We start from the raw sequence: 16,876 nt of genomic DNA on the forward strand, positions 1-16,876 counted from the left end.
TACTGAAGGAATCTGTGCGGTGTATTTGGGGGAGCTGGATTCAGAGCTGGAGGGGGGTGGGTCCTGGGGGAGGGGAGTGGCTCAGAAGGGGCTCCCCCTCTCTAAGTCCCTGTGCCCCCTAAGCCCTCCTCCCCAGCCTTTTCCTCTTCAGTTTTCTCTTTAAAACTGTGAAGTGCTAACTTTCCGAGGCCTGCCCTCCCTTCTCCCTCTGCCTAACCACTGGGCATGGACAGTTTCCCGGCAACCCCTGGAAGGAGGGGGCTCCCGCAGGAGGTGGGGCAGGGGCGAAGCAAGGGGGCCTCAGAACATAAAGGCGTGTGTTTCTCAGCCTCGTGTCCTCGGCAGAGCTGCCTCCCCATCAGAGCCCACGTCATCGAAGCCCTCCAGCCCCCCCACCCCGAGCCCCATGAAGGGGCTGGCCAGGGGGTCCGAGCTACCCCTGCCCCACAGCCTCACAGCCACCAGCACCGCCCACAGGGCCCCCAGACACACACACACACACACACGCACACACACAGTGGACAGACGGGCCGGCAGACACTCGTGGCCTGAGTTCCTCCGTTTCCCTGGCCTGCCCCACCCCACCCCCGTGCCCCCTCCTTGCCCCGCAGGACGGGCCTACAGGGGGTCCCCTCCCGTCACCCCTGCACCCCCGGGTTTGGGGAGCTGGCCCTGCCCTGCCCTCCTTGCCCCGGGGTTGGGGTCTCACCCCCCCCAGAGCCCGCTGGTGCACCTGTTACTGTTGGACTTTCCACTGAGATCTACTGGATAAAGAATAAAGTTATATTTATTCTACACGTGCCTCAGAGCCTCGCTGCCTCGCCGCATTCTCTCGGTGTCTGGGCAGGGGCTGGGGGTCAGCTGTGGGCACTGGGGGGGCCAAGCCGCCTTCAGAGCTTGCCTTGCTGTGCTGGAATCTTTGGAGACCCAATGGAAGGAGATAGCCTGCCCTTAGAAAGCCAGCCCTTGGTCTAGGGGCTTTCACAGCCCGTTAGGGACCCCAGTGTGGAGTGGGGGAGGGGAGAAAGGGAGAGACTACCTGCACCTTCAGGGAGTCCCCAGTGCGAGGGAGAAAGCCACCTCGGCCCTCAAAGCCCCTAGCCCTTGGGAAGCCAGAGGTTGAGTCCGGGGGGTCACTTAGTGGCAGAGGAGTTCTATTTCTGGAGCGACCACAGATGACCTTCACAGCAGGAGTGGCAGTTGGCATGGGGACCTGGGTCAGGGGCTCATTGCAAACGAAGAAGAGCTCAGGATTGGGATGGCAACTTGGGAGGCCAGCCCTCTTGTCCCTCTGCCTCCAGGAAGAATTGTCCTGCCCTCCCCTGTCCACCCCTAAGCTCACTTCTGTGGGCAGGAAGCACAGAGGGCACAGGTGACAGGGCACCCGGATGCTCCTGGTTGAGAGGATGGAGTGTGACAGGCCTTGAGGGTCCCCAGAAGCCAGTTCCCCCCCCACCGCCACTACACATCAAGGCCCAGAGAGGGCAGTGCCCTTGCCCATGGTCACACAGCAAGTTAGTGGCAGATTGGGGAACAGTACTAAGGGCTCCTACCTCTCAGCCAGGGCTCTTTCCCGGATCCCTGAAGCCCTTGAAGAAGCATCAAGCACTGAGATCTTGGGGGCGGGAGCGTCTGGGGAGGTGGCAGTGGAGGCTGCGTTTGGGGAGGGTTAGCAGGGCGCCTGGGCGAGAAGAGATTCCTGGGCGGGAAGAAAGAGTTCCTTCCACGGGGGTCCACCTGCCATTTCTACTTTAGCCATCAGGTGGCGCCAGATCCTCACTTATGTCACAGCCTGGCCCAGGCTGGAGAGGATGCTGAGGACAGGCTCTCTTCCTCTAGCAAATATTTTCTAACACTTTCTAACAGGTTTCTTTATGAACCTGACATAATTTAACCTAGCATACCAAACACATGCTTTAAAAAGTCACCATGCTGGCACACTATATTGTAAAGGAGAAATTCAGGGAAAGTACTGTGAATTTCCATGTGTCAATGCTTGGGCCCAATCATTGGACAGATAGGACACAGTCCTACGCTTGCTTCTATTTTTTAATGAACATTTGGATTTAAAAGAAGTAAGAAGGTCAGAAGCTATTCTGTACAAGGAACCCAGGAAAATTAAAGAGTATGGGGTGGATAAAAGCCAATAACGAATAATAAAACCATGCAAAAAAAAAAAATCCCAAACTAAACCCTTAATGTTTTATATGTAAAACAGGGTCAGGTTTTGGGTTCAGGTAATTATAAAGAGGCTGTTCACTATGTAAATGTCAGTGGAACATTCTAAAGGAGTGTGTGACAATTCTTTATTGTGGGGGGACATTGGCATTCTTAGCCCCTACCGGCCAAATGCCAAGAGGGTGCCCCTCATCGTGACGACTAAAGCAGTGATGCCCACACTTACAAAGCGCCCCCCTTGGGATAGTAACTTTGCTGCTGGGGCTTGAGGTTGCTCTGGATGGTTCATAGTTCACTGTAGAGCAGAGTTTCTTATCTACGGCACAAGTGACATTTTGGGCTATGAATTATTTGTTGCGAGGGGCCGTCCTGCACACTGTAGGATGATTAGCAGCAGCCCTGGCTTCTATCCACTCGTTGCACCTTCCCTCAAGCTGTGACAACCAAATATATCTGCAGACGTTGCCCAATGTCCCCTGGGGGGCAAAATCGCCCCCAGTTGAGAACCACTGCTACAGTCTGGTCATCGAGGGCTGACATGTGCTTTGCCTATGGGAGCACAGGGCAGAGGCATTTAACCAGGCCTGGAGCAGGGCTCGGAAGGCTTCCTGGAACAGGTGCTCCCTCCCAGCTAAATCTCTAAGGGGAAGAGTTAGCCAGGTGGAACGCAGAGGTCATAAAAAGCTTCTGGTGGTCAGAAACTATCCCCAGCTCTGTGTTTTAACCATTTTGGGTTTCGGTTGACAAGGCAGAGCAGCTGAAGCTCTAGAGGCTGGGACGGGCTGGCCAGGGCCAGTTCAGGAGCTGGACTTGATCCTGCGGGCAATGGCAGTGAAGGATTCGAAGCCAGTGCGTGAGGGAGTCAGATTAGAATGGCAGGGGGCGGGAGCAGAGGCTGAGGAAGGGAGTACCCCAGGCCGTCGGTGACCGGCTGACCCTGGGCAGCCTCCGAAGGGGTGGGGAAGAGTGGCCAAGGGAGGAAATGCTTAGGTGGTAAAACAGGAGGACCAGGTGATTGATGGGACGTGGAAGGTGGGCAGAGGACGGGCTCTGGCAACAACAGACGGAGGTGGCCAGGGTGGATGGGGACCCCAGCAACTGAGAGGAGAGCTAAGGACGTTGGGGCACCATGTGAGTTACTGGTGACCCCCTCCACGCGCCTCACTCCACTCCTGCCACACCAGCCTCCTTGTTGGCCTCCAAGGCCTCCAGCTTCTTCCTGCCTCAGGACCTTTGTTCTTCCATTCCCTCCAATGGGAACGCTCTTCCCGGAGAAGCTTCACGGCTGGCAACTTGCTATGTTCTGCTCCCCGTCACTCCTCAGGGGTGTCACTCTCTCTCCCCTTACTCTTTACACTGGCTGGTGGTACAGTCTATATTTATTGTCCACCAGAATGTAAGCTTCACAGGGGCAACTTTTGTTCACCACGGGAGCCCAACACCTGAATCTGCTAATACAGCAGCCACTCGCCACAGGTGGCGGCCGAGTCTGAGATACGTGGCTGGTCCAAATTGAGATGTGCTCCAAGCGCAGAGCGCACACCAGCCTTCAAAGACTTAGTACAAAACGAAGAATATAAAACATCTCCTCGATACTTTTTTTATACTTTTTTTATAAGTTGAAAAAATACTTAAAATATATTACTAAAATGAATTTCACCTGTTTCCTTTCACTTTGTAATGTGGCTAATGGAAAACTTGGAATTATATAGGTGGCTCACATCCTCTTTCTATGAAACAGTGCTGATCTTGAACACTGCCTGGTATACACTATGTGCTCAAGAAGTATTTGTTGAAGGAATATATAGGGAAAACAGCTGGACATTCACATCTGAGTTTGCGTGGAAGGGTCCAGGCGGCAGACACAGAACTCAGTGTAGGTGGAGGGACGGTGGAACACACCGTGAGCGTGGATAAGTGCTTGGGCCTGGGGAACACTTCCAGTTCCTCATCCAGAGCAAGTTTACTGAGCACCTACTATGGGCCTGCGAGGAGGAGAGAGCTATGCATCCAGCAGAAGTGCTGCCTTGGGGCCTCCAGCTCTGGTTTGGGGGTTGGGCTGTCTGTACAGGAAGGCAACTATTTTCTTCCCAGGTGAGACCAAAAGGCAGGTAGGCATTAATTAGCTAGGGGAAGGGGGGTCTGCAGAGAGGGAGGCCGCTCCAGGCAAAGGAACAGCATGTTGAAACACTTAGAAGCAAGATTGGGTACCTACCGCGCTTGGTAGGAACAGAAAATTCGGTATGGTTTGGGGCATGGCAACCTTGGAGAAGACAATGGGAGGGGGCCTGATGAAGCAGGGCCAGACACGCAGGGCTTCAAAAGCCTCGTTCAGGTGCTGGACTTACCCTGAGGACGGGGGAGCCCCAAGGACGTAAGTAGGGGGGCTATTTAGAAAGACTCCTCCAGCTGCTGTGTGGAGCCAGGCAGGAAAGCTGAGGAAGAGGCGTGAAGGAAAGCGGAACAGGGAGGAAGCGACCAGGGACGTAGGAGACTGGGGCGCTGGCAGCCTGCTCAGCAGGGTCTAGTGAAGCCCCGGAGGTGTAGTTAGATGGTGGCCGCTGGATTTTTCAATTTGGTGCTGGCTGCTTATGGAGAGCATCCCCACTGGGGCGGTGAAGGAGGAAGAAGATGGGGGCAGAGGAGAGATAGGAGGGGAAAAGGAGGCAGACACGTAGACAGATCCTTGTACTTCCCAGGGGGTAGGTCCTCGGTGGGGAAGGAGGAGGGGAGGCGGGTGATGGCTGCAGGCAAATGCAGGGCCAGGAGCACACGTTCTGGGGGAGGTTTCTTCTGAGGATGTTTATGGACTGGGGTAACAGCAGCAGGGTGAAGAGGGGGAAGCTAGCAAAGAGTCCTGCCCTCTGACCCCACTGCCCACCCCCACTCTATCTCCACGAAAGGAGGGCCCAGCCACCTTGCCCAGGCCACAAGGTCGAGAGTGTAGACGGTGCCCAGACTGAGGCCTCCCCTCCCCCTCCCTTCCTGTGTGGGCTCCGTCAGGAGGGCAGATCATCCTGTGATGCTCCTGCAGGTAGGGAGGGAGCCACCGTGGCTGCTGCTGGCACCGGATCCTGGCCACTCGCACAGTGCATGTCAGAGATCACACACACAGCTCACACGGGGCACACAGATGCACACGCATACGCAGAACGCACACGGGGTAGGCCCACACACGCACAGAGAGCCTGCAGAGGATGGACATGTGCTTACGCACACGCGTGCACAACCAGAGCTCACCCAGGATATACGCATGCATGCACACACACACAAAGAGCTCACACAGGTTTTACGTGTGCTTGGGCACCCACAGCTCACACCGTATGTATGTGTACATGTGTGTGCACATACACAGAGGGCCCACACAGAGGCCACGCCTCAGTCTGAAAAAGGAGAGGCCCCCAGGGATGCTGGCATCACCGTTGTTTTTGTCCCCAGTGAAACACCCCGGGCTCCACCGGACCCTCCACTTTGCACTAGCTCGCCTCCTCTTGTCCACTTGCTCTCAGCCCCCCGCCTCCTTCCTTTTAGCCTGGATGATGGCACCAAGGACCGCCTTAGTTCATTAGATGATGTCCCCAGCTTGGCTGGGAGCTGCGGATGCTGCCCGGCGGGCCATGCCCCCTGTGTGTCATCTGCTGGGCAGGGGACCCTGCGAACAGTTGCTGCGGAGCTGCTTCTCGCTCCGGGGTGGTGGGGTCTGGCCTCTGACCTCACCCCCGCCCCAGGCAGCTCTAGATGGCCAGGTCCTGGCGGACGGTGGCCAGCGATGCTTTGCTGCGGCCGCTGCCACCCTCGCTGTCGCAGGCCGGCGCCCGGTGAGCATAGGAGGGCGGGGCGTAGGGGTCGGGGCCCAGGCGCCTGGCGGGCAGGGCGGGCGGCGGCGGTGGGAGCAGCTGCTGCGCCTCCTCGTGCGCGCGGTTGCAGCGGTTGTCGCGCTCGGCCGCCTGGCGACAGTGGCCGGCGCGCGGGCGGCCCTTCCAGAGCAGGTGGCCCAGCTCGGCCACGCTGAGCAGCGCCGAGAGCAGCCCCACGGCGAAGTAGAAGATCACGAAGACGGTCTTCTCGGTGGGCCGGCTCACGAAGCAGTCCACCGTGTGTGGGCACGGGGCACCGGCGCACACGAAGTGCGGGGCCACGCGGAAGCCGTAGAGCAGCGCCTGGCCCGCCAGGAAGGCCAGCTCGGCCAGCAGGCGCAGCGCCACGCTCAGCAGGTAGCAGCGGCGCGCGCCGCGGCCCCCCGGGCGCCCCGGGGTCCCCAGCGACCCCGCCCCGCCAGCCGCGCCGCCCGGCTCCTTGCTGGCCCGGTGCACAGAGTAGATGACGAAGAGCACCGGGGGCGCCGACAGCAGCAGGATGTGGAAGAGCCAGAAGCGGTAGTGGGAGACGGGGAAGGCGCGGTCGTAGCAGGTCTGGCGACAGCCCGGCTGTAGCGTGTTGCACACGAACTCCTCCTGCTCGTCCTCGAACACGGCGCCGCCCACCGTGGCCAGCACCAGGATGCGGAAGATCAGCATGACCACCAGCCACAGGCGGCCCACGAGCGGCGACTGCAGCTGCACGGCGTCCAGCAGCGAGCCGAGGAACGCCCACTCCCCCATGGCGCTGGGGATGGACGCGGGGCGGGCAGTCAGAGGCTGAAGGGTCGGGATCCCCAGCCCTCCGTGCCCGTCGGGGTGGAGTCAGTTGGACCTCCTCTAACTTCGAGGTGAGCCAGGGGGCAGCCAGGCCTGGGGTTAACAGGGACTTTGTGGGAACAAAGGGCTTAGCAAGGGGGGCGGGGGCGGGAGGGGTTAGGTGATTCTCCACTATGGGCGCTGGGGAGGAGCCCCCCTTTGGTGCTCTAGTCAGACACCCACGGGCCTGCTGGGTTGGACCCTTTGCTCCTCCAGAGTCCAGGTTGGTGGGAAAGGGCCTTGGAGATCAGCCCGCCCTCCCCATCCCCACGGCCTCTGACTGCATTTGTAGAAGCGGAAACCCAGCAGCGCCCTCATGTGCTCAAGGATGCTTTCTGTGGGCAAGAGTGGTGCCCCAAACCCAGCTCTCCGTCGGACCCAATTCGGTACCCCTGGGAGAAGTGGAGCCAGCAGACCCAGAAGAACCCACCTCCTTCTTTCTCCGCCCATTTTCCTGCCCTTTTTACTGCAGTGAACTGCTCTCAGAATTGGGGAGCAGACACAAAGGTAACCCCATAACTCTTCCATAACTCTACCCAATGTCCTAGGTGTCCCCTGCCATCTGAGCCCAGTGTGGCAGGAATGCTGGCCCACCTTCTCCCATCTCCTCCCTGGTGTCCCTCTGTTTCCAGCCTCCCATATCTCTCGAGAACCCCCCCAACTCCCCCCACCCCTCACAGGTCCCACAGGCCCCTGATGCCCCCAGACTCTCACCCGTACGTAACCCCTCGCCCTGTAGCTGACGCTGGGATGTTAAAGCCGAGTAAAGGACCTTGGGAGGTGGCCGGGACCTGTTCCTCCTGGTCCCTCTTTCATTTTCCCTTTCGGATTTTGCCGGGATGGATGACAAGACAGGATGGCTGAGAGGGGCTAGCTCTCCCCTTCTCTTAAAGGGACAGGGTGACCCTGTTGGCTGGCTCCACCCCTGAGAACAGACCCAGGGCCACACCCCTTGCTGGGCTCTGCCAACCTCCCTTTCCATCCCTTCACCCGCCCCCACCCCACGGCTGTGTCCAGTTGGGAAGGGGTTAAACAGAGCTGCCTCTCTCTCCCTTTTTTTAAAATAAATTTATTTATTTTGGGCTGCATTGGGTCTTCGTTGCTGCGCGCAGGCTTTCTGTAGTTGCGGTGAGCTGGGGCTACTCTTGGTTGTGGTGCGCGGGCTTCTCATTGCGGTGGCTTCTCTTGTTGCCGAGCACGGGCTCTAGGCACGCGCGCTTCAGTAGTTGTGGCTCGCGGGCTCTAGAGCGCAGGCTCAGTAGTTGTGGCACATGGGTTTAGTTGTTCCGTGGCATGTGGGATCTTCCCGGACCAGGGCTCGAACCTGTGTCCCCTGTATTGGCAGGTGGATTCTTAACCACTGTGCCAGCAGGGAAGCCCCAGAGCTCCCTCTTTTATTGAGGGAAGCCTATCGCCAATAAATTCCCCCAAACTGGAAGGCCTAGGTCCACTATCAAGTGACTGTCCCCTCTGAAGGCCGTCTTCAGGGCTGGAGCGAGGTTTGCCGCGGTGTTGGAGGCACTGGTATTTTTTTTTTTTTTTTAATTTAATTATGGCTGTGTTGGGTCTTCGTTTCTGTGCGAGGGCTTTCTCTAGTTGTGGCAAGCGGGGGCCACTCTTCATCGCGGTGCGCGGGCCTCTCACTATCGCGGCCTCTGTTGTTGCGGAGCACAGGCTCCAGACGCGCAGGCTCAGCGGCCATGGCTCACGGGCCCAGTTGCTCCACGGCATGTGGGGAGGCGCTGGTATTTGTAGAGGCAGCAGACACCTGGCAACTCTCCTTCTAGCTCCGCCACTGCTCACCTCGGACCAGTCACACAGCTCTTCTGGGCCAGAATCTCCTGGCTTGTCAGCTGGGGAGCCTGGGCCGGCTGACCTCCAAGTTCCCTTCCGGCTCTGCGTCTTAAGGCTAAGGTCCCAGCCACGTTACAGAGAACAAAAAAGCCCGAGCCCGGAAGAAATTCCCTTTTGGAAAAACCTTGAAGTATCAAGAGTATCTGGCTTTAGGACTTAAATAAAAGCTTTTGCTTCCTTCCTGCTTTTCTGTAATTTCCAGATTTACTGTAATGAGCGTGTCATTTCATAATGCAAAAAATAAATAGAAAGCAAGACTTCTTTTCCCCCATAAGGCTCTGAACTGAGTCACCTACGGCTCTAGGTGGCAGGAGAAGCTGTCCCATAGGGGAGGAGAGTTAGGATGACCGATGGTGACCTGAGCGGCCAGGGAGGGGACACTCCCAGGTTGAGCACTTGTTTGTTCCCCCTGCCTTTTCAGGAGCCTGCCCAACCCCCACCATTCCCCTCGTCCACCTGTGCAGCTGCTCCGGGCCAGGCCCTGCGCCCCACTCAGCGCGCGACTTAGCTCGCTTAGCCCTCCTGGTGAGCCGGCAGCAGGGCGGAGACTCAGAGCGCCAAGCCACTTGGTACACTCACGCGGCAAGAAAGAGCAGCTCCTGGCCGCATGCCCAGCCTCACTGGTTCGGAGCCCGTGTTCTTAAGCACATCGTGGAACTGTCCCCTTTCCAGCCTGGCTGGGCTTCCCAGGTGGTGTCCCAGGGCCTGACAGTCCCCAGGGTTTTTGTGTGGGGCTGGTGGGGGCCATGCCAGGACTCCTCTTCGGTGATACTTTCTCTCCTCTCCAGCTATGGGGGCCGCTGGGGACCCCTGGCACGATTTCAAGAAGGGATGGGAAAGGTATCCTTCACCGACGCTGGCTCAGGGGCCTGGTCCAGCCTGGAAAAACCCTAGGTTAATGCTCGGGAGTGCTGGGGTTCCCTTGGGACTGGGCCTGGGTGGGGAGACACTGGCCTGGACCAAGTCCAGAGGAAAGCACATGCTGGGGCCCATTCCAAAAACAGGATGTGGTGTTGAGGGCACTGCTGACCTCCCCATTCCCAGCCTCCACCTGCTTCTGGCTAAAGCTGCTCCCTGCCCCCTGCCCCCCGGCCATGGGGGCTCAGGGACATACCTCATCTCCCCTGGAATGGTCCCTGCCCTGGACGCATGGCCACTGCTGGGTCAGGCCACCAGCCCAGCCTGGAAAAATCCTCATCAGACCAGACCCATCTGCCCGTGGAGAGTGGAAAGTGGCAGAGGTGGTGGGCTGGGCTGGGGGGGTGGGGGACATGGAGCCCATGGTCACCCTGTGCTGTCCCCAGTCCCTGATACCACAGGGCCAGACACAGGAGACTCTACAATCTCCGGGGCCCATCCTTCCCAGATAGCGCCATCCAGCCTGGGAGGAGGTGTTGCTGATGTTGCCCAGAGCTGGCGGCACGTGGCCCTGTTCTTGGCCAAATGTGAGGTCTGGGGCTGGGCTCAGAGCCTGTCCTGCCCTGGTCCACGTTTGGTCTCTGTCCCAGACACCTCACCCTGACCCGTCAGGCTGTGGAGCCACTTCCCATGCATGTCCTTCCCACATGAACACACACATGCAGGCACACACATGTTGGCACCTGGTAAATTAATACTCGTGACGTCATCAACACAGGGCTGTATTTTCTCTCCCCTGTGTCCCTGTAACATTTAAAAAAGTCTTTCTATAAATGCTGCCTTTTAGTGAGGCCTTTCCTTGCTGCCCTAACTGGAATTTAACCCCTGACTTCCTATCCCCTTTCTCAGCTTTATTTCCTTTGCACTGACCACTTCATAACGTACTTTATATTTTTCTTATTTATCCTGTGTAGCATCCGTCTCCTCCGTTAGCGTGTAAGCTCCATGAGGGCAGGGATTTTTGGTGCTTTATACACTATCCTGCCCCCAAGACCTAGAACAGTTCCCGGCACTTAGTAGAAGATCAGTAAATATGTGTGGGGCGACAGAATGAATGAAATGGGGCGAGAGGATTGCGGGGGGTGCGGAGCTCCTCCGCCCCGAGAAGATGAGGACGCTGCTGGGCCGTTGGACACTCTGGTCTCTTCCAGCGCTTTGATCACTTAAATGGCCAAGGGTCTTTGGAAATCTTGCTGTGTATTGGACCAGTAAAAGTAATTGCAGATCTGAAGGCAGCTTGGAGTTGGCTTGTTTTTACTGATTCCTTTTTGTTTTTCAGAGCCACTTGACTGCCTGCTCTCGAGATGTCATTATCAGGAGTTATATCTGCCCAGCCTTACACAGATCAGCTGGCGGGCTGCAGAGCTTGTGAACTTTTCCTATCTGGGGGTTGTAAAGACAGAAAAGTAAAGATTACAAGGCTCTCCAGAAGATGATTTAATGGAAATCATCATCTCCTCTTTAGTCATTCCAAGAGCATCCACTTTGATGTGGTTGAGAAATATCGTGAAGGTGATTCTGTGTTCAACTCTAACCACAGCTCAGCGGCTTGGCAAACTGCCTCCTCATTTTCCACAGGTAAATTGTAAAAATGAGAGTGCCTATCAGTAGGTCAGGTGGAGGCTGCATGGAGACTTTCTTGTACCCAGAAGCGAACTTGTGCCCACCAATTTTTAGCATTTTAATTCCTTACAACTGAAGGGGTCAGCAAAACTCAACATTCTCCTCATTTATTATTTTTAAATTAAATATTCTTGACATTGTTGCAACACATATTCTACTTGTAGGAAGCACGTTGTTTCATAAAACTGTTCTACAGTGCTGTCATTTATTGCCGCGTGACCATGTGTGCACATGTTACCCTTAAGTATAGGGCAGTGTAGTGACACCAATGTTCCCTAGGCGTGAGTGTGTCTACTATCCCTAGTTCATTCATAAACATGGCCGGGAATAAGAAATACACACTGCAAGAATCAACTTATCCCAAGGGAGTTCAGTGCCTTCAATGGCAAATAATAGGCCAGTGAGGAGCTGCTCTTTGTTAGTTTTAACTGTTCCAGCAGACACAGCATATTCAAGATTGATCTCTTCTCGTTGTGATGCACATGACTGTATTCTATTACTATCTTTAGGGCCAGACTGGAAAAGTCAGTCTTTCTAATGAAAGAGGATCAAGTGAATGATTCCTAAGTAAAGAAAGGAGGATCTTCATGTGATTTTCTTTTTTCTTTTCTTTTTTTTTTTGCGGTACGCGGGCCTCTCACTGTTGCGGCCCCAGCCTCTCCGCGGCATGTGGGATCTTCCCGGACTGGGGCACGAACCTGTGTCCCCTGCATCGGCAGGCAGACTCTCAACCACTGCGCCACCAGGGAAGCCCTGATCCTTTTTTTTTTTTTTTGCTTTTGCTTTTATTTAAAAAAAAGTTTTAATTGATGTATAGTTGATTTACAATATTGTGTAAGTTTCCGGTGTACAGCAAAGTGATTCAGATATATATATATATCTTTCTAAAAATTCTCTTCCATCATGGGTTATTACAAGATATTGAATATAGTTCCTTGTGCTTACAGTAAATCCTTGTTGTTTATCTAGTTTATATATGGTAGTGTGTATCTGTTAATTCTATAATCCTAATTTATCCCTCCCCCCTCCTCTTTGGTAACCCCTCCCCTTTGTTTTCTATGTGTGTGAGTCTGTTTCTGTTTTGTAAATAAGTTCATTTGTACTATTTTTTAGATTATACGTATAAGTGATATCATATAATATTTGTCTTTCTCCATCTGACTTACTTCACTTAGTATGATAATCTCTAGGTCCATCCATGTTGCTGAAAATGGCATTATTTCATTCTTTTTTATGGCTAAGTAGTATTCCATTGTGTATATATACCACATCTTCTTTATCCATTCATCTGTCGAAGGACACTTAGGTTGTTTCCATGTCTTGGCTATTGTAAATACTCCTGCAATGAACACTGTGGTGCTTGTATCTTTTCTGGATACACGCCCAGGAGTGGGATTGCTGGATCATATGGTAACTCCATTTTTAGTTTTTTAAGATACCTCCATACTGTTCTCCATAGTGGCTGCACCAATTTACATTCCCACCAACAGTGTAGGAGGGTTCCCTTTTCTCCACACCCTCTCCAGCATTTATTATTTGTAGACTTTTTTTTTTAAGGTTCTTTTCCTATGTAGGTCATTACAGAGCATTGAGTAGAGTTCCCTGTGCTGCACAGCAGGTTATTATTTGTTATCTATTTTATATAGTAGTGTGTATATGTCAGTCCCAATCTCCCAGTTTATCCCTCCCCCACCTCCTCCTTATCCCCTGGTAACCATAAGTTTGTTTTCTACATCTGAAACTCTACTTCTATTTTGTAAATAAGTTCATTTGTTCCCTTTTTTTAGATTCCACATATAAGTGATATCATATGATATTTGTCTTTCTGTGTCTGACTTAACTCAGTATGACAATCTCTAGGTCCATCCATGTTGCTGCAAATGGCATTGTTTTGTTCTTTTTTATTGCTGAGTAATATTCCATTGTATGTATGTGCCACATCTTCTTTATCCATTCTTCTGTTGATGGACATTTAGGTTGCTTCCATGACCTGGCTATCGTAGATAGCGCTGCTATGAACATTGGGGTGCATGTATATTTTTGAATTATGGTTTTCTCCAGGTATATGCCCAGGAGTGGGATTGCTGGATCACGTGGTAGTCCTAGTTTTAGTTTTTTAAGGAACCTCCATACTGTTCTCCATAGTGGCTGCACCAATTTACATTCCCACCAACAGTGTAGGAGAGCTCCCTTTTCTCCACACTCTCTCCAGCATTTATTATTTGTAGACTTTTTTTTTTTAAGCAGTTGTTAACATTTACTGAATCTTCTACCAGGTGGCTTCAAGCTACTAGGACACATGCCCCACCCACACCCTTAATCTTCCCAACTCTTCTGCTGAAGAATTTGACCTTCACGATGCAGGCTGCTTTGGGAGCTTTCCCTCCCTCAGAGCCTTGTATTGATAGTAGCCTGATGGCACCACATCAATGATAGGAGCAGCTCGTCTTGTTCTTGACAACATTTACCTGTCTGCTCACTGACCAAGGTTCCACGATTTATCACAGTTGAGATCTGGGCAGAAGCTCTGGTCCCTCTTTAAGTGGTAATGCCAGGTAACAACTTTCCTAAAGTATCCTGGGTGATATTTGTGGAAGTGGATCCTGTGGTGATGCATGCCACCAGCATTACCGTGGCGTCCTGGGTGCTCCTGGTGTTTGCTGTTACAGCTGTGGCTGTATCTCATGTGGCCCTAAGTTTCCAGGTCTCCCTCAGTCTGGATGGCTGTAGACTTTTTGTTTGTTTTGTTTTGTTTTTGTTTTTGCGGTACACGGGCCTCTCACTGCTGTGGCCTCTCCCGTTGCGGAGCACAGGCTCCGGGCGCACAGGCTCAGCAGCCATGGCTCACGGGCCCAGCCGCTCCGCGGCATGTGGGATCTTCCCAGACCGGGGCACGAACCCATGTCCCCTGCATCGGCAGGCGGACTCTCAACCGCTGCGCCACCAGGGAAGCCCTTTTGTTTGTTTTTTAAAAAATAAATTTTATTTATTTATTTTTGGTTGTGTTGGGTCTTCGTTGCTGCACACGGGCTTTCTCTAGTTGCGGCGAGCGGGGGCTACTCTTCGTTGCGGTGCGCGGGCTTCTTATTGCGGTGGCTTCTCTTGTTGCGGAGCACGGGCTCTAGGAGAGCAGGCTTCAGTAGTTGTGGCACGCGGGCTCAGTAGTTGTGGCTCATGGGCTCTAGAGCGCAGGCTCAGTAGTTGTGGTGCACGGGCTTAGTTGCTCCATAGCATGTGGGGTCTTCCCGGACCAGGGACTGAACCTGTGTCCCCTGCATTGACAGGTGGATTCTTAACTACTGTGCCACCAGGGAAGCCCCTCTTGTAGTTTTGACCTGGATTTCTTTACAGGCCCATGTGATCTTCTCTGCAGCATTCAGAACCAAGGCTGCCGCATCCACTATCCTAGGTCATCCTGGGTTCTTTAGGTACCAAAATGGACTTTGGAGTTTGTATAGTCAGGGTTCTCCAGAAAAACAGAACCAATAGGTGTGTGTATATATATATATATATATATATATATATTTGTTATAGGAATTAGCTCACAGTTTTGGAGGCTGGAAAGTCCCACGATCTGCTATCTGTAAGCTGGAGAATTGGGAAAGCTGGGGGTGTAATTCAGTTTGAGTCTGAAGGCCTGAGAACCAGGAGCACTGATGTCCAAGGGCAGGAGAAGATAGACGCCTCAGCTTAGAGTGAATTCACCCTCCCTCCACCTTTTTGTTCTATTCAGGTCCTCAACGGATTGGATGATCCCACCCGCATTGGTGGGAATCATCTTAACTCAGTCTACTGAGTTACATGCTAATCTTTTCCAGAGACACCTTCACAGACACACTCAGAAGTAATATCTTACCAGCTATCTGGGCATGCCTTAACCCAGTCAAGTTGACACGTACAATTAACCATCACAGAGTTTTTCAATACAGCCTGCAGACAGCTTGCTCATATTTGCAAGGATGCAGCCCATGAGTGAAAAACACCTGAGGGCAACTCCTGGAGTGGTACGAGTTCAGCATCATGTTAGAACTGGAACCCATATATTACTTTTATAACCAGAAAAAAAATTAAAAGTTATTTTCATTTTGAAAGAAAACATGTAACATCACTATTTTTGAAAACTATAGGAAGATACAAAGAAGAAAACAAAAATCACCCAAATCTCATTATCCAGAGAAAAGCAACTGACATTTTGCTGCAACTTGCAATAAGGCCTTTCAATGCATATTGCATTCTCGAACTTGAGTGTGCATCAGGATTAGCTGGAGTGCTTGTTAAAACAAGTGCTTTTAAGTCAGTAGTTCCGGGGTGGGCCCGATAGTAAGAATTTCTAACCGCCTCTCTGGTCTTGCTGCCACAGTCAGTCCAGGGGCCACATGCAGAGAAGCACTGGTCCAGAGTTTACACCTCTGCTGTTCCAAGCAGGGTCTCCAATCAGTAGTATTTGTTTTTTTAAGTTTATTTTATGAATTTATTTTTGGCTGCATTGGGTCCCCGTCGCCGCACGCGGGCCCTCTCTAGTTGTGGCGAGCGGGAGCTTCTCTTCGCTGCGGTGCGCGGGCTTCTCATTGCCGTGGCTTCTCTTGTTGCAGAGCATGGGTGCTAGGCGCATGGGCTTCAGTACCTGTGGTGCGCAGGCTCAGTAGTTGTGGCGCACGGGCCCAGCCGCTCCGCGGCACGTGGGATCCTCTCGGACCAGGGCTCGAACCCATGTCCCCTGCCTTGACAGGCGGACTCTCAACCACTGTGCCACCAGGGAAGCCCCAATCAGTAGTATTGACATCACTTGGGAACTTGTTAGTAATACAATTTCAGGCCCCACCCCAGACCTACTGAATCAGAATCTGTGGTTTAACAAGATCCCTAAGGGATTTGAAACACAGGTTTGAGAAGCACTGGTTTATATTTGAGCCTCATACTGTCTGAAAGATGGCTTTTCCTCCCTACTTTATTGTGATCTAATTTACACACAGTAAAAAGCACCATTTTATAATTGAGTTTTGACAAATTATATGAGTTTGGTACCTTTTCCCCCCTTTTCCTAACAGAATGAGAACTTTCCTGTGCTACCAAATATTTTGGGAAAACATGACTTTTAATTGACTCTATAATACATGGTAAGTAAGGATGTGCCAGTTTAATTAGTTCTTCTATTGTGGGACATCTATGCTGTTCCCGGTTTTTCACAAGTGTAAATAATGCTTCAGTGAACTCTTTTGGACACAAATGTTTCATTTTTCAGACAATAATTTTCCAAACGTGTTATTACTGAGGCAGGCAAGAACAAACATCCATTACTGTAGGAAAAAATAGTTAATGAATTAAAAAAATTTGCTATGTGGGAATTCCCTGGTGGTCCAGTGGTTAGGACTCTGCACTCTCACTGCCGAGGGCCTGGGTTCAATCACTGGTTGGAGAACTAAGATCCCGTAAGCCGCGAGGCACAGCCAAAAAACAAACGCAGATTTGCTATGTGTTTGGGTTTCAGGAAAAATGGCCAAAAATCATTTTAAAAAATTCCACTGCAGGAGGAAGAGAGGGATGCAATGTATCCAAAACAAAAAGGCTTAGAAAACTTATTGTATCACTTATCAACTAATTTTTGAATCCCTTATTTTCTCAATAGC

General features: G+C 52.6%; 1 protein-coding gene and 1 pseudogene across 1 annotated transcript; both read right to left on the reverse strand.

The window, feature by feature from the left end:
• Positions 1–5,912: 5,912 nt before the first annotated feature.
• GJD3 (gap junction protein delta 3) lies at positions 5,913–6,779 on the reverse strand. The gene has a single exon (XM_060082998.1). The coding sequence runs from the start codon at positions 6,777–6,779 to the stop codon at positions 5,913–5,915; it is 867 nt and encodes a 288-aa protein (XP_059938981.1).
• A 6,752-nt stretch (positions 6,780–13,531) lies between these two features.
• Positions 13,532–15,271, reverse strand: LOC132478508 (large ribosomal subunit protein uL15-like; annotated as a pseudogene).
• Between the last annotated feature and the right edge of the window lie 1,605 nt (positions 15,272–16,876).

This window comes from Mesoplodon densirostris, chromosome 18 (genome assembly GCF_025265405.1).
Source record: "Mesoplodon densirostris isolate mMesDen1 chromosome 18, mMesDen1 primary haplotype, whole genome shotgun sequence".
NCBI classification, from domain to species: domain Eukaryota; kingdom Metazoa; phylum Chordata; class Mammalia; order Artiodactyla; family Ziphiidae; genus Mesoplodon; species Mesoplodon densirostris.

Excerpts from the sequence above, each read along its gene's own strand:
- GJD3 (XM_060082998.1), bottom strand. The coding sequence starts at position 6,779 with ATGGGGGAGTGGGCGTTCCTCGGCTCGCTGCTGGACGCCGTGCAGCTG.